General features: G+C 38.6%; 1 protein-coding gene across 1 annotated transcript; it reads right to left on the reverse strand.

Annotated features, from left to right (window-relative positions):
- Nucleotides 1–2012: 2012 nt before the first annotated feature.
- Nucleotides 2013–19122, reverse strand: LOC127626987 (V-set and transmembrane domain-containing protein 4-like). Its single transcript, XM_052103166.1, has 8 exons — nt 18993–19122; nt 16216–16614; nt 7644–7697; nt 6099–6206; nt 5842–5875; nt 5625–5746; nt 5063–5127; nt 2013–4607 (listed from the first exon to the last, which is right to left on the reverse strand). The coding sequence occupies exons 1-8, from the start codon at nt 19042–19044 to the stop codon at nt 4482–4484; spliced, it is 960 nt and encodes a 319-aa protein (XP_051959126.1). The 5' UTR covers nt 19045–19122; the 3' UTR covers nt 2013–4481.
- Nucleotides 19123–21502: the final 2380 nt, after the last annotated feature.

The following is a 21502-nucleotide window of genomic DNA, read 5'->3' on the forward strand; positions in this document are numbered from 1 at the left end:
GCTTAAATTCTTGAATTTGTTGAAGACAAATATAAAGGATGAATTTGGACAATTTGGTTTTTGAGATAGATGTTGAACTGGATCGTGAAAAGTAGCCAATAAGTGTCCAGCACACATGGTAACTCCATCATCACAGTTTAACAAGTGTTTCAGGTGGTACCTCATGCAGTTGGATGTGAAAATGCACAGAGTGTGCTATCTAAAACTTTCTAAAACATTTGATAGACTGACTCTACTCATTTGATTGAGTATACTCGTTCCCTCAATTGAACTGAGTAATGACGTCTTCGAAACTAATGTAATCAAGTTCAATTAACTTGGTGTCCATATAAAACTATTTAGGATGCAAGTATTTATGCAAGTAGACTTAACTCAGATTTACTATTAATTCAAATTGAACTGATTCAATTTTAGATCAAACAATGGTACAGATCAAATAAAATCATATCTGATTCTGTCAGTCATTAAATAGACGTAATTCTCGAAAGAAATTCATATATACCTGCACTTTAACTGCACATGCACAAAAAGAATTAAGACCTGTTCACTCAAATCCATTTTTTTTTTGGTACAAAAGTTAGTTCTGAATGAGCTTTTGTATGGTAACAGTGGATTACGATGCAGCTATTCATACCGATACAAATCTTACTCCGACAGTCCAAAGGTTTTATTACCGGAGAGTGTTCCGATTTTTTTTCTTCCTCCGACTGCGTTGAAAACTGACTGATCTATAAGATAAGATTTTGTCAGTCGTTGCAGCTGCTTAGTCCAGTGTGTTTGTGGCACTTGCCAACTGGCAAACATATGTAGTGTCCGAAATCATTCACTATATTTATTGAATGGCAGTTAGTGCACTATATCTCAGCAGTGAGCGAACGAAATGAGTGAGTGAATTCGGACGCTGACGTATACACCGAGCATCAGAGCTCTGGGGCTCTTTCAGAGACAACATCATATATGAACTTTTACAATACTTGGACCTTACTTGTTAGTCTCCTGAGTTAAAATAATATCACCTCAGTAAATTATTTAGAAAACAAAGAATTCTTCAGCTCAATGGCAAAATTCCTTATAAATATAAATAAAGAGTACAGTTTAAAATGTATCTGTATGTTTTACATCACTATATTTTATTATGTTATTTTAATAACGTAATGATTTATCAAAAAGTAACAATACATTCAGCATGAAATAAATAATTGCAGAATTGAATGAAGCGTTAAACTCCCAGCTCGTACATCTTCCCCACATGGATTATAGGCAATTAACCATCGCATCGAACGTACACTCGAAATTAAAGTGCATTGTGGGTAAGAACGAGTGAACAAAAGTAGGGAACGAGTGGCTCACTCAGAATTCGAAAACTCCTACAAAATGATGGACACCCGAAATAGTGCAATATATAGTGGATAGGTGGCGGTTTCAGACAGCGACAAGCATTGGACATGCAGCTGATACACACCCGAAAATTATATATAATAAATAGCTGCAGTTAATGAACCCTTGGCACTGCAAACATAGTGGGTGAGTCCACAATTTTGACCAGAAGTGTACATGACATACTGTTATAACCACAATTAAATTGCATTTAGTGGCTAGGTTGTGTTTGCTAGAATGATGAAATATCATTACTTGAGCATAAAGGACAACTTCTCATCATTCTTATTCACCAACTACAATTTTAATGTGACTAGACTGCAAATAAATTGATCTTTTTCTCTCTCAAGGGTTTTATGGACAAGGAAGACATCCCACCTCTGGCCACAGTACCACTTTCATTTTTCAAGCATTGACTTCAGAGCAAGACCTCCCATTTTTGTATAATCCTACAGATCACAATTTGAATGTCCACAATCACAATCACACACACACACACACACACACACACACACACACACACACACACACACACACACACACACACACACACACACACACACACACACACACAGACGTTGGTCTACCTATCATTATGAGGACTTTCCGTAGACATAATGATTTTTACACTGTACACACTATAGATTCTATCCCCTAAACCTAACACAACCCCTAAACCTAACCCTCACAGAAAACTTTCTGCATTTTTACGTTTTCAATAAAACATTGTTTAAGATGTTTTTTAAGCTATTTAATTTATGGGGACACTAGAAATGTCCTCATAAATCACATTTATAGCATAATACCCTTGTAATTACCAGTTTGTAACCTAAAAAATTGTCCTCGTAAACCACATAAACACGCCGACACACACATGCACGCGCACACACGCGCACACACATGCACACACACGCACACACCAAACAACCAAAGAAATTGGACAAGTTAAAGAATGTGAATTTTGCATTGCACATGAACAGAAAGAGCAGCCAGAGTTTCAGTAATGCACTTTCATACATATATACATATTTTTTTAATGTACAGTACATATACAAAACAGAGTGATACAGAAGAGAAATACTTGGAAGTAGATAGTGATGTTTTGCATGTGTTGAGTATAGGGTTTCTGTACTGAATTCACAGATGGTTCTTGTTAGTGGTGAAGGCAGCAGGCTCTCATTGTGCTCAATGCGGTTAGAAGAACCCTTTTAATTTCACAGTTAAAGAACTTTTTTGCACATTGAAAGTTTGTGAGAATGGCACAGCCACTCTCAGTGTGATGGAGTGATGCCCCTCTGTTAGAATGTGTAAATCCAAGAAGCCAAAATAAAGAGAAGAAAACAAACAGGCCTAAGTGAATTCTACAAATTTAAAGTTATGTGTAAAAGTTACATATGTATAAAGTTATATTTTTACTAAATTAGATTTCGGTTTATTTAACTCCAAACCTTATCGTATGCTTTCATAACAATCTTGAGTCTCATGGAATCATTTATTAGACTTCTGAATTATATTTTTTGTCCTTTTGAAGCTTGAAGAGGTGGTCACTTTAAGCTGCCATTGTATGATATCACTGAGATCAACATTATTTCACAATTTCTCCCTTTGAGTTAGGAGAAAGATAGAAAGCAATTGTAACAGTGTTTAAAATGGGCAAGGAAGAGGCGGGAACTGGATGAACAGTCTCTCTCTCGAACTGCCGCATCCGGCTCAGCCTTATCCCCCTCCTCGGCTGATTAGCCTGATTGGGGGCTGGCCATGCGCACTCACGGCCCGGCCCCACCCCGCCCTTATCGTCACACTCCTCCCTCCTTTGCCTTAGGCCGCGGAACCCCCGGCACGACGCACCCCCACCCTCCCCTTTCCGGGGGGGTGGTGTCGCCCCACCGGCCGTACCTTTTCCAGACCTGGGAGGGAGACAAGGGGAGGGAAAAGAGGAGAGGGAAAGGGCAAGGTGGAGTGACAGTGAGAGAGAGAGATAGGAAAAACAAAAAAATTGCTCGCCGGTTCCCAGACACAACGTTGTCTGGTTCTCGACCACTCCTCCAACTTCTGGCAGATGACAGCCACTCATCCTGGGCGGACAGCAGCGAGTCCTCCGACCACTGGTGGATGACAGCCACTCGTCCCGGGTGGACAGCAGCGAGTCCTCTGACCATTGGTGGATGGAACGCCCCTCAGCGTTCAAGCAGCCGGCAGTGAGCACCTCTTCCCCTTTTGGATGATGCCCTCCACCCCTGGCAGAGCCTCCCCTCGCGGATTGTGGCCGACAGTGAGCCACCCCTCGCAGACGGCTGCCGTTCCTCCGTGTCGAGGTGCCGTCAGCGACTCCTCCGTCCCCAGATGGACGGCCGCGGCTGCTCCTTTCGGCGGATGGCAGTGGCATGGACTCCACAACAGTGCATCCCTCCTCCTTCCCGGGCTCCAGAACCAATGTAACAGGATTTCAAATGGGCAAGGAGGAGGCAGGAACCGGTTTAACAGTCCAAATAATGTTTAATGAAAACTTAAAAAGACACAAACATAAACACGCACGGCAGCCGCGTGTGGCTCTCTCTCTCTCCCAAACAGCCGCATACGACTCGACCTTATCCCCTTCCTCGGCTAATTAGCCTGATTGGGGGCCGGCCCCGCCTTCCTCTTCACAGTCATATGGGGTTATAACAACACAGGGGTGAGGAAACAATGACTGAATGTAAATTTTTGGGTGAACTAATCCTTTAACCAATCTGGACACATTTGGAATAGGGAATTAATTCAGGGAGTTAATACACAGTTTAAAAGGTGTGTTTGATAACAGGAGTGTTTTTTTTTCTCTCTTTTTCTGAGACTGGTTGAGCTCTCGGTTATTAACCATTTTCATAGACTTATCAGACTAAAATGATCTGTCTATTGTAGATTTGCTTAGTGTCCTGTTTTACATATATATTACATGTAAATATGAAACAATTTGGAGAGTCACTGATACAAAGTTAGTACAGATAAAAAGAATATAGATATACAATATGTATAATGTAAGTTGCATGTAAAAAACATGTGCTATTAGAAAAACACAGTGACGACTTATTATAAATAATATTTTTTACCAAGAAAATGGTACAATGCTAGACTGGCTTATCTTCAAATAGTATTTGAGCATATACAGTTCCTGTCATTGCAGTTTTGGCATCGGGCAGTGGCTTTATCAGTTCAAGTTCAGCATATGTTAGGCTCTCCTCAGCAATTTTGGGCTGTTGGTTCAGGAACAGGAACAGTAGGAAATAGATAAGTGAAGAGTTCAATTACAGTAAATATTAAAGTAAAAATGTTATCAAAATTCACCCTATTTACCACATTTCTTGTCTTATTGAGCATACGTCATGCATTCCAAATAAAAAAAATATTTGCCTTAATTATCAAAACTCGTTTTGCCTCTGAATTACTTCCCATTTTAGCTGATGTCACCATTCCCCCACTATTTTTGAAGCCCTCCCCTCCAACCACCTATCATAAAAACACTTTTAATTATTTAGTTCTTCTTAAGCATTGCCCTAAATTTTGTTTCTTGTCTAATAACCTGTTACACTCTGAAATATGTCACATTACTGAAGAAAACTTGTTGTGAATACTGTTTAATTTGGACTAAAATGATCAAATACATGAACTGGCAATACAAATACAAATAGTGAACATACAAGTAACTTACCAAAATGAATTTCCTGGGTTGAGGTTTTAAAAGCTTTGGCTTTCGGATTTTGTCTGCAATAGGGACTAAAATGGAATATTTCAGTTATTACATGTTGATTTAGCTAGCTATTTGTCTTACTGTAATGTTTGTATGGTGTAATCATCAAACTTTAAACCTTTCAAACTAGTTTAAACTTTCAGACAAGGCTTTGTCAAGCCAACATCAAAGTTTGTCCTGACACCTTTACATATCTAGTTTATATTTGCCATATAAATAAGACAATGAATACACTGTAAATAGTGTCAACCTGCAATGGTAAGCTTAATGAGCTTTTGCTACATAATCTAATTAATTATGTGATGTCAAAAGATATTTCTGACTTAAATCAAACCAGTTAATTTAGGTGTTGCCACATGAAGTACATATTTTGAGTCAAAAATTTTTTTTTCAGTGGATGTTGTTTATGATCTCTAAAAATGTATAGTGTTACATACATTCATAACACTGATAACAGCAAACCATTTTGCACACTGCCTCAGAGTGTGTGAGCTATTTCTAGGGATTGCTTTGGGAATGTTACCTTTAGCTGGTATCTCTGGTGGTATGTCTGGCTGCTCCATGATTTTCTTTTTCTTGTACTTTCTCTCTTTTTTGGGAATAGCTGGGGATAGGCTCACAACACTAGTGACTGTCTCCCCTGAGCTGAACACAAATAGACACAATTCCACTTTGTGAGGACAGTTCAACTTCTGCCTTGCAATTACAATTGTATCCCCCATTCTTTCCATGCTTCTCACCTGTTCTGTGAGCTCTTGACCAAATGATAGTTTTCTAACAAAAAAAGAGCAAATACAAAGATTTAAGATGTCACATTAGATGGTCATTAGAAGTTGTAACAGGGGCATTGAAAACAGTCCAACCCCCATATCTTTTGTATGTATGTATATCAAATGTATACATATACCAGCATGCATGTTAATTGCACTCTATAACTTATTCAGAAATGATTTATCAGGCTACATTAAGTCAGTAACAGCAATATGTAGGTTCATACCTTTTAAACGTCTCTTCCTCTGCAGACACTGACAGCTCACAGCTACAGTGAACATGCACATGCACAAGAGCCCAACACAACAAACCAGTACTGCACACAAATACACATCTGAAACACACAAGGAAAAAGACACCTCATGCAGATCTACTCCAATGGACACAAGCGAATGTTCAACAGGTAAATGTGACACCACACTCACTGCACAGAAAATATACAAAACATTACAGCAAAGTCTATATAAACTCATCGTTTTGTATCGATTCATCATATCATGGAAATGAAGAGAAACGATTCATAAAAATAAATGCAGTTAATGAAATAGTTGCACATTATTGTTGACTAAAATGACTAAAGTTCAGCTATGTAACTCTGTGTGGTGCAAGCTGATAGATTCTTTTCATTTGTTACCTGTAAGCCAATCGGCTTGCTCACATGCGGCATGGTAAGCCAATCGGCTTGCATGGTGTAAGCTGATTGGTTCTTTGACATGTATTCGGGTAGCCAACTTGCATAATCTCACTTTGCAAAGTAACTGGATTTTCTGCAAATATTAGGCAGAGCGCTGTGAGAGTTTTTCTCTGAAAATTTTATTTGCTCAGGTGGTTACTGGGGATTTTCTTCTAACATCTTTCACAGTAAGGTATGCTTTTGCCATGACACAGAGAAGTATGCCTTTAACAAGGTAAGCCTTAGCCAAATCTGGCTGGTACACAAAGCTATCTTAGGTCATTCATTTAAATAAATCTACACATGGACAGGCTAAGTCACTAGTTAAATAAGCTCTGAGCTTTCAAGGTTCAGGTACACATTATGAATCAGGTCACTAGCCATTTGAGCCATTGCAGGCAAATACACACACATATATATATATATATATATTGTTAATTAGTTTTAAGCCATTCGACAAGTGGACAAGGTACACCTAACTAGCATAGACTCGGTGCTCATGGCTCTTCAGAGCAGCAGCAGTACACAAGTCTTGGCGATAGATATGCTGGGTTGGGGGTTATGTTTTGTGTTTGTGTTATGCATTTGTGCAGCATCCCTGCTTTGTTGGGGCATTGTATGTATGTTTATATGTGCAGCAGCATGTCATACATGCTCGATGCAGCATGTCTTGTGTTTTGTTTAATTGTGCACCAGCATGTCCACATGCTAACTCAGCATGTCTGTGTATGGTCTAGCAGAAGCAAGACTCCGTGTGTCATATTGACTACTTTTATGATATTTGTATGGTGGTTTTTGTCATTACGGAGTTTGACAGCCCTAGTCCCCATTCATTTTATATACTGATTATATGGACCAACTATAATATTTTTTAAAGATTTGCCTTTTGTGTTCCACAGAAGAAAGCAAGTCATAGGAGGTTGGAATGATACAAGGTTGGTAAATAATGACAGAATTGTATTTGTGGGTAAACTGTTCCTTTAGGAAAAGCTGTGTGTCATTCCATTTCTACAGACTAATCACTAAATTGGAATAACATGTTCAGCATGTTTCTTTTTAATTCAAGACAATATGGGTGAACACAGTTCTGTGGCTTACCTTCAAACAGACTCCAGAGTTCTTCCTTTGGTCTTGCAGCTGGGCGAACATGGACTGTGAGAGGAAGAAGAGAGAATTGCACACTCATCACTGTGGCTCCAAACCCATGTAATAACACAACACATACAGTTAAATCAAGTTAATTTGAGAGAAACTGAGTATGGGATGACGGCAGTGAGGCTATCCCTCTCTGGATATGTGCCTGTTCTGTCCATAGTTTGTGGTGACTAACACCCACTGTGATGCCCTGAAATACCCATAACCACGGTAGCAGCTGATGACTGAACGGCTAGCTGCTACTACAAACATAGCTGTCTCGGCTGCCGAGGAAGTTTTACCACCTATTTGGGTATGCAACAACCACTAAAGAGCAAAATTTAATTCACCATCCTGTGTTGATTTCTTTGGCAGCAGTGTAGGTACAAGAGGCCATGCTATATTGTTAATGTAGTTATAGCTAAAAGGCACGTCATGAGTATGTTAACACTATAGCTCGACCTTGAGTGCATCACTGCTTTTATACAATGATTACTACATAATGAAAAGATTAAGAACACAATGTTCATTAAAATATTATATTATTAAGCAAATTAATTATATGGAATTATTCTGATGGAATATAATCACTGACATAGGCCTAACAGAACACTGCTATGCAACAAAAAATACAAGCCACTATGTGTGCTGTGCAATGAAATGGTAAACTGGGGTTTTGTGTTAAAGCTAGTATTATATTGTGTATTTTAGCACAACAGGAACACTATATTGAGCAGTCAGCATCCAGGATTAGAACTATCCTTTTGATAACATTCTCTATACTGTAGTTATAGTGTGTGGGTGATAAAAATTTTATTACTATTATTATTCTAATTTATTATTGTAATTTATTATTGGCCTTTTTACCATTTAATTTACAGTATAACAGTAAAGAGAGGACAGGAAACAGTGGAGGAATCGGATGGGAATATGTCGCAAGTTTTGTGTCAATCGTGTGCTAATCATGTATGACTAGCTTATTTGAGTTGTATTTAAAGTCCTGATGAACGGGCTTGATCAGTGCTTTCTTTCCTGTGTTAACTTATTTCCTTTTGAAAAATTAAGTTGGGAGTGACATATTAAAGGTCTCAACCCTTTTTTCAAACAGCCAATTGCCTTTAATTCATGTCACAGCTATTAACATGATTTGCTGCTCGCTATTGCTAGGCAGGTGGTATTAGCAGGAGGTAACTTTCTCATTCTAGAGAGCATTTGATTGGACAAAATGAACGAGTGCAGTGTGAGTCATCAGTATGTTTTGGTCTGTTTTCCCATAAAAGAGAGTCTGTGTGTTTTAAATGTGTATAAAGGGGATTTTGTCAAAATTTGGGAGTACACTAGCATATACTGTAGATGGCTGCAAAGCTAACGGACATGAATTAATAGCCACAAAACTTGGATATTTTGTTCCATGGGATCTTTAACTATAGTTTTTTTTTGTCCTATAGAGTATCTAGTACAGTGCCTTCAAGACAGATTTAGAATTTAGAACATGTATGGCATTTCCAGTTGGATATGCACAACTTAATGGCTTATTAACCATACTTGAAATGTCTTCTGCATATAGCTTTTTCTGCTTGCACATTGACTACTATTTATTTCTCCATTCATGTCTCCTGCAGTAATGTGCTTATTTTTGGAGCTCTTGTTCATGCATGACAGATCTTGGGAGGGACAGAAGCTCTTTTGAGTCATAGGGCTAAAATCTGAACAAAAAGTGCCAGATACAAAATCCTGGTTTACATAGAGCTTGTGTTGCTGTGCATGATGCCCTCTGCCAAAATACTTTTATTTTTTGTTAATGCCTAAAAGGAACCTCAGAATATGCATGAATAGATGCATGTTTCAATAGAACAGCTGCATAAATTGACATATAGTATTAATTATGGCACTGCACGGCAACAGCACATTCTACAGCACAATAATGATTGAAGTGAATGTATAAAAGTTTATTACAAAAGTTGTGAAAGTAAATGTGAACAACAATTTCCTCTATATTTTCAGTTTGAATGATCACACTCTATAACATTCACAAAGATATAATGGTTGAGTGCCTTTTAATTTATCAGGACCAGTTACTGTGCCTCTAGTGTAGCCAAACAGATAATGATAATGTAATGTACATTATTGTACGGATAATGATCAAACTAGTTTCCTGGACACTCCCTGCATCTTCCATTGGCCGGCAAACAGATATTGGCCATTGGTTAAGCCAATGTTGCCGTAGTTGAGCTGTTCAAATAAAGAAAGCAATGTTCTACATAGTCACAGGTAGGGTTGGGAACTGAGAACTGAAAAAACTGAAACAAAACCATTTTCATGACTTTCCTCGAATATGTGTTTTACGCTGCACCGTAGTAAAATAATTTGACAGTGTTTATTGAAATACCTTTCTGTGGCACTGTAACACCGCTTCTAAATCAGCAGTGCAAAAAAATCCAGCGTAACCAGTGTAGTCCGATTCCTGAATTAATTACTCTTATGAGTGGATTCTTTTGAATCTACAGCCCGAAACATACAGTGTCACCAGGGTAGTGTGATTCCCGAACAAATTACTCTCACGAGGGGGTTCTTTTGAATCTACTGTGCAAAGAATACAGATTGACCAGGGCCCCATTTCCCAATAATGATTGATCTTAGGAGTTGAGCGTGTTTTCTAAGAGCGATTTTATGAATGTTTTTATTTCTTTTTGTAACTTTTCCCAAAGCTACATTAAAAATGAATGTGCAAGGATGCACTTTAAATGCTATTTAAGAGAGTGGCTGTACACCAGAGGCCTGAACTCCCAGCACAATAGAGTACAGCACAGAACATGTTTTGATTGCTGGGTGTGGATACGGGTGTGGGTGTCCAGCAAAATGTAAATATCTAAAAACAAAATAAAAGTTACTTAATTTTTTTTTTTATATGTTTTTAAGATATAGAATGTTATTTGTCTATAACGCAAACAAAAAAAAAAAAAAATGACACACTATGACATATTTTTGCGGGATTACTCCAGAGCACTTGTAGATCTTCAATGATTTTCAAGTACTACCTAGGCTTATTATGCTTTTGTGACACGAGGCCAGAGTTTCATCTGAGTCAGAGTCTCATATGAGCCAGTTCTTTTGAATCTAAAGCCCAAAACAGACAGTGTAACCAGTGTTGTCTGATTCCTGAACAAATGACTCTTATGAGCCAGTACTTTTGAATCTATAAAACAAAACATACAGCTGATCAGGGTCATCTGATTCACGAATTAATTACTCTTATGAGCCGGTTCTTATAAATCTACAGCCCGAAACATACACCTTGACCAGGGTATTCCAATTCCAGTACAAATGACTCTTATGAGCCAGTTCTTTTAAATGTGCACTGCAAAACATACAGCTATACTAATCCTTTACTACTTCTTTACAGTGAATGAAAAACTTACTAAACTGCAAGTCATTTATTTTGTCATAGGACTCAAAATGAACCAAGAACTATAACTGTGTTATGTACTTAAAGTTTGTGAGACTTCAATCAGTGTAATTGCTAAATGGTTGTTTAAATGACAATGCAGTTTAAAGAAAGACATTAGGAGTTTTGTTATAATTAGTGTTATTTTATCAAAATTGATGAATTAAGAAAATAATTTAACTTAAAATTCTGTGTAAACAATATTGGCAAGAATTTATTCCTGAATACATTTTAAAGGACCTGTTAAGGAACCACAATCGAGGAATGGAATTGTAACCAGAACCTTACAATTCCCATCCTTAGCCACAGTGGAAAAATCAACCTACAAATGGCTTGCTCATTGTTGTCTCTGCATAGTAATCTGGGATAGGAGAAAGTATTCTAAAAATATAAAACAAATAAATAAAATAAATACTTTTCAGCTTTAACTCAAATCTATGCTTTTTTCCACAATGACAGATGGAGAATTCACCAGTTCACTCAATGAAGGCTTTATTTCTGTCTTTCACAGCACAATCTGAAAAGAGAGGTTCAAAACATCTCCCTACAGCATCTTAGAACCCATAAACAGGGTCAGTGTTCCCTCCTCTCTCTCTCTTTGCTACTGTGCATTTAAATATTCACCATATCCTCCCTTACATGACAGATGCTCTTCGGTTTAGTGGTTCTTCTTGAAAATACTCTCAGTGGAAAATCCTTTTCTAGGGAACAGAGAGTTTGGGCTTAGTGGTATGGCCTGGTTTTAGCACTACTTCACTTACTGTATTTGGTTTGATGAGCTAAAATGAAAAGTTTATGTTGTTTAGAACAGTGCTTCCTAATCTTTTTGTCTTATGTAAATGATAGCCCCATCAGAAGGGATCAAGTAATGCTTAATTCAAGTACCAAACCATATATTATACTGGATGGGGTCATACATTTTATTAAAGTGGCATTAGATGACATCACACCAGATGCTGACTGATTGCCATCTACTGTAATTCAGTGTTTCAGCCTTTTTGAAGTGACCATGAAATCAAAATGTATCCTACTTTCCTTCTAACATGTGAAATTGCAGGGAAGAAGATTTTAGTTCCTTTTTGAAAATAAACATTTTGAAAAAATGTTTTACACATCTAAAATTAAAGACATCAAATGTCTTGAATTCACTCGATAAGTGCAGTTCCCTTCCAATTCAGTTCACTCGCCATTGCATCATGCTGATGCATATGGGAAATCCATTTTCCGATGACCTAGTTGAAACCCTTCTACAACAATGGCAATCCTAAGATTGGCTATGGTGTTTAAGCCCTGCACTTTTAGGCGCGAAGCTGTCCGGTATATATGTTTGTGTGCAAACACCATTCCTTAGAATTTTTTTCCTTCAAGACTGCAAGCACCTCTCGTCTAGAAGCCTACAACAACTTCACCATCAACATACAGGAGTCAGTGGGCGGGATCTTCACAGCAAGGAGAAGACTCTCTGCTCCCCTGCAGTGTTCCGGCGAACATTTACTCAGCCTCGTCACTTGACAATTCGCTGGTGAAAGGAACGCTTCAGCATCCTGATTCTCCTCAGCGCTTCGGCAGGAGTATTGTATCCTTATATGCTTATTGTTGATATTGTGTGTATATACAGTTTATACCAGAAAAGAGCCACTTGCATCTACGTATCTACGTCGTTCCGCAAGTATTCCAAGTGGCACATCCATTTGTCAGACTGTCATGAGAGCTGTGTTCGTTGCTTGGGTTGCGGCCACTCCGAAGTAGCTCTTATGGAGGAATTTTGCCCTCAATGTGAGAGCATTAGTCTCAAGACGCTTTGCTCTTTGATTGACCTCGTTCTGAGGGACAATTCCTCCTCTTGTACTCTCCCCCTTTTATGACTCCAGAGGGATCACATGAGCTGAGCTAGATGAATCAGAGTTGGATCTCATGCTGGCGCAAGCCCTGCGAGCCTCTCGATCTTCTCTTGAAGCAGCTTCGCCTATATGTTATATGGGTGACAAGCTCCTGTCCTCTGTTGGAGCACGGGACCTCATTACGTTTGGCGGTCTAATGATGATGATGATGATGGCATGACCCTCGCAGCATCAGAGACTGTAAATGGTCCTAAATGAATAAGTACTGTGCACAACGCTTCCCGGTGGTGAGTGGCGCTCGGTCTCATCTAGTGAGCAAGCTGACGCGCCCTCATCCAATTTTGAATTGCCCAATTGGTGTTAAAGCACACTTAACTAGAGGCATGGCCTCTTCATCGGCATAGACGAATGGTGTGTCCTTACAAGACATATGATTTGAAGTCTTCTCAAAACACATTTGTAAGGTTTTACAACCTAGACATAATGTCTGTCTCTTCGCAAGTCCTCTCGGTATAGAACGCTTGCTATTTCATTGGCCGAACATTACTTCTGCCCTTTTTAAGTTCTGGCTCCCCGTAAATTTATACAACTGCATTCAGACTATTGAAATTTTCCTTAATACAATTTCCGTCCTGACTGGGTTCGTGTAGGGGTTCATTCTTACTATATGACTATAGTTCATATATCCATTCTAAGTGTTCCCCTCCTGGCTCACCATGATGGTTTTTAACTTGCAGCATACTCATACCCCACAGGACTGTGGCATCATGCTCTTTCGAGTATTATGCTTCGGTATCCCTCTCTGGGAGGGTTATGTCATGAAGTGTGGCGTGATGGGACTCATTTTCTCATATGCATCAGCATGACACATTGTCGAGTGAACTGAATCGTAAGGGAACTTCTCGGTTACGTATGTAACCTTGGTTCCCTGAGATGAAGGGAACAAGACACAATGTAAGCTGGCTGCACTACAGACTCAGAGTTTTTTGAGGTGCGAGCGATGTGCTCTTTGTCCCTCAGTAAGACAATTCTGAGGAATGATGTTTGCACGCCCACTTACATTCCAGAAAGCTTTGTGCCTAAAATGGCGGGGCTTAAATACGATGGCCAATTTTAGGATTGGTGTTATTGTTGGAGGGTTTCAACTAGGTTTTCGGAAAAGAATTTCCCATATGCGTCATCATGACGCAATGTCTTGTTCCCTTCATCTTAGGGTTCCGAGGTTACAAACGTAACCAAAATGTTTCTTTCCTGTGTTGACATATTTCCTAACGAAGGAGGAACTTGGGTTGTACATTCTGTATTGAAGGTCTCATCATTTTTAAATAGCCATCTGCTACTTGCTACTGTTAATTTGTGACTGGTGATATTAGTGGGAGGAGACATTGTCTTTCATTGTCATTTTTGGTGATTTACTGGAGGACACTATCATATAACTGGCCTCAGAGCTAATAGAAATGGACTTAAAACACAAAAAGTCAAAATTTGATTTCATAGGGTAGGCAAGGGGATGCCCATCCACAGCGATCTCTGGTGCCCCTTTTAGGGGTCGGACCTCTTATTTTTAAAACACTGATCAAGTTGATCTGTAGTCAAGTCGCTTTTTTCCTTTGCCTTCTCAGACACTGTCTTCATCACTTTCTTGCTGTTTAGCCATGATCCCCTTCACACACACACACACACATTCAAACACATTGTCTGGGCTTATTTTATCTAGGATCCAGGGAGTCATAGTCTGTCAGGCCTCTATGTCTGTGCGCATGTCTTTCTGTACAGTAAGTTAGTGGAGGAAAACGTAATTCTGCCGCCAGGGTCAATACTGACACTACGCCAGTCTTCACTTTGTTGTCTCCCTGCGACATAGTCTAACTCATTTGTGACTGCCAAAAGACAGATCCATAACACATAAATATTAGATCACATTTCCCACATGTGTTTAATGGAAAATCTAGCACATACGATACTGAAGGAGTTTCTGTGGAGTTTTTTGGCAGATGCCTCAACACTTGGGACACTTTAAGAGTCTAGACGAAATAAACGCTCAAAAAAAGCACCCATAGCAGTATATGCTGCTGAAAAGACAATTCAAGGCCTGGATATATTTATATGCAGATCAAGGCTGGTTGATGCTGTTTTGATTCTGGTCTAGCTGGTGGACCAGCATTATTGTAAAAATATAAAGATTCTAGAAGAATTATTTGGGGTTAAGGTTGACAAAACTGTTTTTTAATTTTTATTTATGAACGGTTCTTATATCCAGAGAGCAGGTTGACCAAAATAATAATAATACATGAACTTGTATTTATAATTATACAGTATTTATTCAAAGTTTCACACAAAACCTTGGTAGATAGTTCTAGATAGCATTTTCTCCTGGCTTTTATTTAGTCTTCCCATTTGTAGTGACCAACTATATTATTAAGAGTGATGGTCCAAATCCCAAAATCCTTTGTTGTGAAAAACAACATTCAGGCTCATCATCCTCCCCCTACCAATTCCACTGAATAATGATGTCATAAAATAATTCGGTTACTCCAGCATGATCTTAATAAGATTTCATTACAATCACGTTTGTAATACTTAACACGTATGGTGTGATGGTGCAGAAGCCCCTTCTCTCTTAGTTCCTACAAGAACTCTAAACACTGTCAACGGTTCCTTCAGTACCTCCAACATAAGGAAAATGTTTTGAGTTCTTAAATATAACTTGAAGTTCTATAAGCTCATAAATAGGATATTTTAGACTGCTTTAAAGGGTGCCAAGAGGTTCTCCAAAGGATTTCCTACATGGTCTTTCTGGTAAAGTTGGTGAACCAAAGAAGTCTGGCTTGTTAAGCTAGATAAGATGCCTGGTTGGGGTGACCAGCACAGCAGCATCCCATGCCAGCAGGGCTGGACTTGTAATCTGGCATACCGGGCATTTTCCCGGTGGGCCGACACAGTTTGCGGCCAATCAGGGGCAGACTGGCCATCGGGAGAATTGGGCCACGATAAGCTAAAATAAGCCGGCACGTTATGCTTAACGCACCACAAAACGGCACCGCAACATGCAGTAAATGCCTCCCCCCCCCCCCACCCCCCACCCCCCCCAAACACACACACTCAAGTTTTGGGCCAGTTGCTATGCAAAATCCCAGGCCGATTTCTCTTCCCAGTCCAGCCCTGCATGCCAGTGACCAACATATATTGTGACCAGCAATGCTTGTCTTTTCAACAAGATATAGAATAGTAAGTTAGATAAATCTCTCACCTCTTAGCTGTGTGGATGCTGAGCTGTTGGTTGACGCTTTCCAACGTTCCTGATGCTTTTTAAACTCATGGACCCTGCAGCTGTAAAGACCCCTGTCCTGTTCTGTGATGTTCAAGATGAGGAGGTTAAATATCTTGCCCTGTTTCACCACTGTCAGCTTCATTTTGGGCTTGCTGAAGCTCTTGGTATAGTTTCCATAGAACTTTGCCCTACGCATGTTAACCCTGGCCACTAGTAGCTCCTCTTCTCCCCACTCAGGCAGGAACATCCAGCGCACAACGGGCAGACTTGCCGACCTACGCCGCTGGGTCACCTTACAGGACAAGGTGACATTATTCCCCTCTGCCACCAATATGAATGGAGAAGGAGTGACTGTGACATTGATAGCGGAGCACATATCTGGAATCAAAAATGACAAATCGGCAAAATCATATATTCAGAAAGCAATGCAAAATTCAAAGGTGAAGTGTGTAGTGACTCTAGATAGAATTGCAATCTGTTTGTTTGAGTGGCTGGACTGGGCTGGACATAACAACACTTGCTCCACCAGTGGCATGAGTTTGGGACAGAACAAAAAAACAACATTTTCTTTTTTTGCATTTCTATTTGGTGATTTTACTGGCACAGAGATGACACACTTTACCTTCAGAATCAAGTCTTACAGGTGATAAGAACACTTTTCTGAGCTAAATGTTAACTGAATACAGCATATTTAGAAATGAACCAATTTCTTGTTCAATGGTTGTGTCAGAAAATTAAGGCAGCTGCCTTGCTGTCTCGCTGCCCAGTCAGTCAATGATTCTTGTTGCCTACCTACCTACCTTCACTTTTAGATACAGCAATTGTCTCGGTCATGGCTTGTGTATGTCAGACATTCGCCTTCAAACGTTGCATCACAAAATGTGAAGCAATGCCTTTCTGTGAAATTAAAAGTGAGAGTATTTCCAGATTTTGCTGCGTCTGCTTAATGAGTTCTCTTTGGCAGCCCATCTGGGGAACATTATTTGGGTGGATACAGGCACAAGTCCCCAGAAATAATGGAAAGGAGAAAAACAATGTGTTTCTGTTAATGTAAAATACAAGTCTCTGTTTTTAAAACATTTCTTGTTTTTTGTTAATTTGTCGGCCTGATTTCATGAAAATAATGTGACATATTTGCAAGTAAAATAAAATTTTTCCCAAAGAGATGAGGTTATTAAAGGGATTGTTCACCCCAAAATGGATCATGCATCCCAGATTTGTAGGAATTTCTTTCCTCTGAAGAACACAAATGAAGATTTTTAGAAGAATATTTCAGCTCTGCAGGTCCATACAATGCACGTGAATGGTGACCAGACTTTGAATCTTCAAACATCACATAAAGGCAGAATAAAAGTAATCCATTAGACTCCAGCGGTTAATACATGTCTTCTGGAGCGATATGATATGCGTGGGTGAGAAACAGATCAATAATTAAGTCCTCTTTTTCTACAAATCTCCACCTTTAACCACCCCTGACCAATAGGTGGCAATATGCACATAGAATGCAAATTGCCAAAAAACAAAAGAAGAAAGTGAATGTTAAAAGTGAATGTTAACAAAAGATTTATGTTAAAAGGGACTTACATATGAATGTGTTTCTCACCCACACCTATCAGAAGATATTAATTTAACCACTGGAGTCTCATGCTGCATATAGGAGATTTTTGGAGCTTTAAAGGTCTGGTCATCATTCTTTTGCATTGTATGGACCTGCAGGTCTGAAATATTCTTCTAAAAATCTTCACTGAGGTGAGTAAATGAGAGAAATTTCATTTTTGGATGAACTATCCTTTAATGGTTAATGCTCTATCCATTTGTAAATGAACAAAACCGACCTCCCTATACTAAAGCTTAAACCTAAACCTAACCGATAGTGTCATAAAAGGCAAATGTGACATGGTCAACACAGTTGCTTAAGCAACTTTGTGGAGCAAGTGTTTATGAATCTGTTGTTTTATGATTTGTACTTTTATGACTTGTACTTGTTGTTTTACGAACGAACCATGTGAAAATAATTTTGCAAAAATGTACATATAGTAATGGGATTCTATGTGACAAGGTTACAATTTTTCACAATTGCAACTTTTCACAGCCAGTAATAATATTTTTAAAAGAAGGAAACCACCATCTGGTGTGTCACTTCTTTCAGTGATGATGCAATGCTAGTTATAGGCTCAAAGTGACCACATTTATATAAATACACGTACACACACACACACACAGCCAATTTTCTCCAAATTGCAGAAATTGAGGACATTCCCTTTATACTTGTGTAAGAAGAGTCAGAAACCACAACATATTCTTAAATATAAAATGTAATTTTATGCTAAACATACAGTATTTTGTACATACAGTAAGGTCCAAATGTATTTGACCACTGGTAAAAATGACACAGAAGTAGTAGTTCAGAATTGTAAATATTTTGTGTTTATTTTATTTTCTGTTTATTTCAAAGTTTAAATGTAAAAGAATCCCAGATTTTCAATGTGGTCTTAGACATTTGGACCCCATTGTATGCCATATGCCTTGACTGATTTGGACATTGCACAGGTTATCTAGTCTATCTCCTATATGACTGTCTGCATTTATTCAAACTCTCAACTATTAAATTGTCCATCACCTTTTCTTAAAATAATAATAAAAAATCTAAAAAGAAACATGCATTAAATAAATCACTTTGCAGCCATTGACGTACAATACATAGGCTGAGATTTTTTAGCTATATAAGTTTTAGTTCCAGAGTCAATTGCACTTACTTTTGAAGAGGACGCAAGTCATGAGAGCTGTTACCACTGGAGAGATCTTCATTTTCCAGTCTGATGGGCTCCACGCAACTCCAGTTAAATGTCTTTACAAAAAAGCACCCGTGAATTCCTCAACTCCAACCACCCCCCCCTCCCCTATATGTAACCCGATACAGGCCACACACTGTTTTTACTTAGTGAACACCCCTCTCTCCTCGCTTTATGTATAGATCAACACACTACACTCAATAAAAGATTTGCAATTTCCTGCGAAGAAGGGCGAAATCTAGTTTTCTCTGAGTCAAAAATGAGTAAACCTGTTATAAAGTTTACCAATTAAATAATTTATAGCATCACTTCTGTTTATGTGCAGTGGTATACTTAATTAAAAACTATAAAAATGTGATGATTTGGACAACACACAAACTACTTCTAGTCTCTTAATAAGACGATTGTCTCTGTGCTGAACTAGATTTATTTATTCAAAAATGTACATTTTCCTTATTACACTCAGTCATTTGCCCATCAAGATGTATTTGTGTTCAAGGTCCCTGTTGTTCTTGAGACAGATGGGTGACTGTTTTCCAGCTGATGGTGGAATCATGTGCAACAGCGGGAAAGAACTGACTGCCCTCCTCTGGATAAAGTGTGACATTGCATGCTTCTTAAAAGGGCAGTTCACCCCCACCCAAAATTAAACATATCTTCATATAAGGGCTGAAACAATTACTAGACAATAAACAATTGTTGGCACTTACACTTATAGACTTACAGCATATTTAAGATACATTCTCTTAGGGGAAGAGTAGCTCAGGGAGTATTGACGCTGACTTTGAATTCAGGGTGTGCTGAGTGGCTTTTCAAGTATGTTGCTTTAAGTATTTTTAGACAATTGTAAATGCAAAACAAGATAAAAACACTTCAAATGTTTTACTGAATTAAAGTTAATACAAATATTTGTTCACATTTAATTCCATGACTGTCACTGAGGTATTTTTATAATACACAAGCTGAATTATCAGTTAAGAGCTAATGATTAATCGTTGCAATAATCGCCAAATAGTCGAATAATCATTAGTTGCAGCCCTACTTCATAAACTCACAAAAAGTACCATAAAAGAGGTCCATATGACCATATGAGTACTCATAACCCATATGATAGTACAAGTGTTTGGAATACACTGTTTACATTAACAGTGAATCTACCTGAGTGAAGGATTTCATTGTCCCCTGACCTTGATATTTTAAAGGGATAGTTCACCCCAAACTGAAAATTCTCTCATCATTTACTCACCCTCATGCCATCCCAGATGTGAATGACTTACATTCTTCTGCTGAACACAAATAGAGATTTTTAGTAGAGAATCATATCTCTGTAGGTCTATACATTGGAAGTTAATGGTTACCAGAGCTTTGAAGGTCCAAAAAACATATGAAGGCAGCATACAATTAATCTATATGACTCCAGTGGTTAAAAACTATATCTGTATCTGAAACAGATCAATAATTATGTCCTTTTTTACTATTCATTTTCCTCCATGCTCAGTAGTTGGAGATATGCACAAATAATGCAAATCGCCAAAAACAAAAAAGAATGTGAAAGTGAAAGATTATAATACAAATGGACTTAAATATCGATCTGTTTCATCATATCACTTCTGAAGATGTCATTTTTATACAATGGAGTCATATTAAGTACTTTTATGCTGCATTTACAATACTGTGCAAAAGTCTTAGGCACATTAGTTGTTTCACAAAAGCATTTGTCTTAATATGTTTTTTTATATCTTCAGCTTTAGTGTGTCAATAGGAAATATAAATGCTAGACTCTCAAACATTACTTTTGCAAATAGAGAAGATTAGAATAGAAGAACAGGGAGCCCTGCAACAGATGTAGTGGCCCCCACAAAGCCCAGACTGAACATTGTGTCAATCTGAGAGTGCATAAAGAGACCGAAGCAATGGAGACAGCCTAAATAGATTGAAGAACTGTGGCAAATTCTCCAAGAAGCTTGGAAAATACTATCAACCAACAATCAAGAAAAACTGTGTCCAGGTGTACCTAGGAGATTTGGTGCTGTTTTAAATTCAAAGGTGGTCACACCGAATATTGATGTAGCTTTTTTATGTTTACTGAACTTTGTATGACATTAAGTGATAAAAAAAACTATTTGTCATTATTTTTTAAGACATCCTCACTCTGTGTAAAGGATCTCCTTTTTGGGTTGCTATTCCCTCCAGACCAGCAGGGGGTGCTTTCCCTGAACCGTCCATGCCATGTTCTCTCCACTCCTGCAGATGGCACCAACGCCCCAACCCTGTTCAACTCTCTGCTCGTTAACCCTCATTCCCTTCACCTGTGTCTAGGCCTTTATAAGTCTGTTTGTTCCCTGCCTTTGCATTCAGTCTTGAGCTTATGTACCCCGTGACTACCCTGAGTGTTTTAGAAAACTTAGTCTATGGTTCTGAAAAAGAAGGAAATTCCAGTGTCAGGGGTCCCTATCAGCCTTAAGTATCTGTGT

This window comes from Xyrauchen texanus, chromosome 33, assembly GCF_025860055.1.
Source record: "Xyrauchen texanus isolate HMW12.3.18 chromosome 33, RBS_HiC_50CHRs, whole genome shotgun sequence".
Taxonomy (NCBI): Eukaryota; Metazoa; Chordata; class Actinopteri; order Cypriniformes; family Catostomidae; genus Xyrauchen; species Xyrauchen texanus.

Coding starts and splice junctions, on each gene's coding strand:
- LOC127626987 (XM_052103166.1), bottom strand. CDS start 19,044: ATGAAGATCTCTCCAGTGGTAACAGCTCTCATGACTTGCGTCCTCTTC. Junction 6,207..7,643: donor ACTCTGGAGTCTGTTTGAAG/GTAAGCCACAGA, acceptor TGTGTGTTTCAG/ATGTGTATTTGTGTGCAGTA. Junction 4,608..5,062: donor AACCCAGGAAATTCATTTTG/GTAAGTTACTTG, acceptor CTGAACCAACAG/CCCAAAATTGCTGAGGAGAG.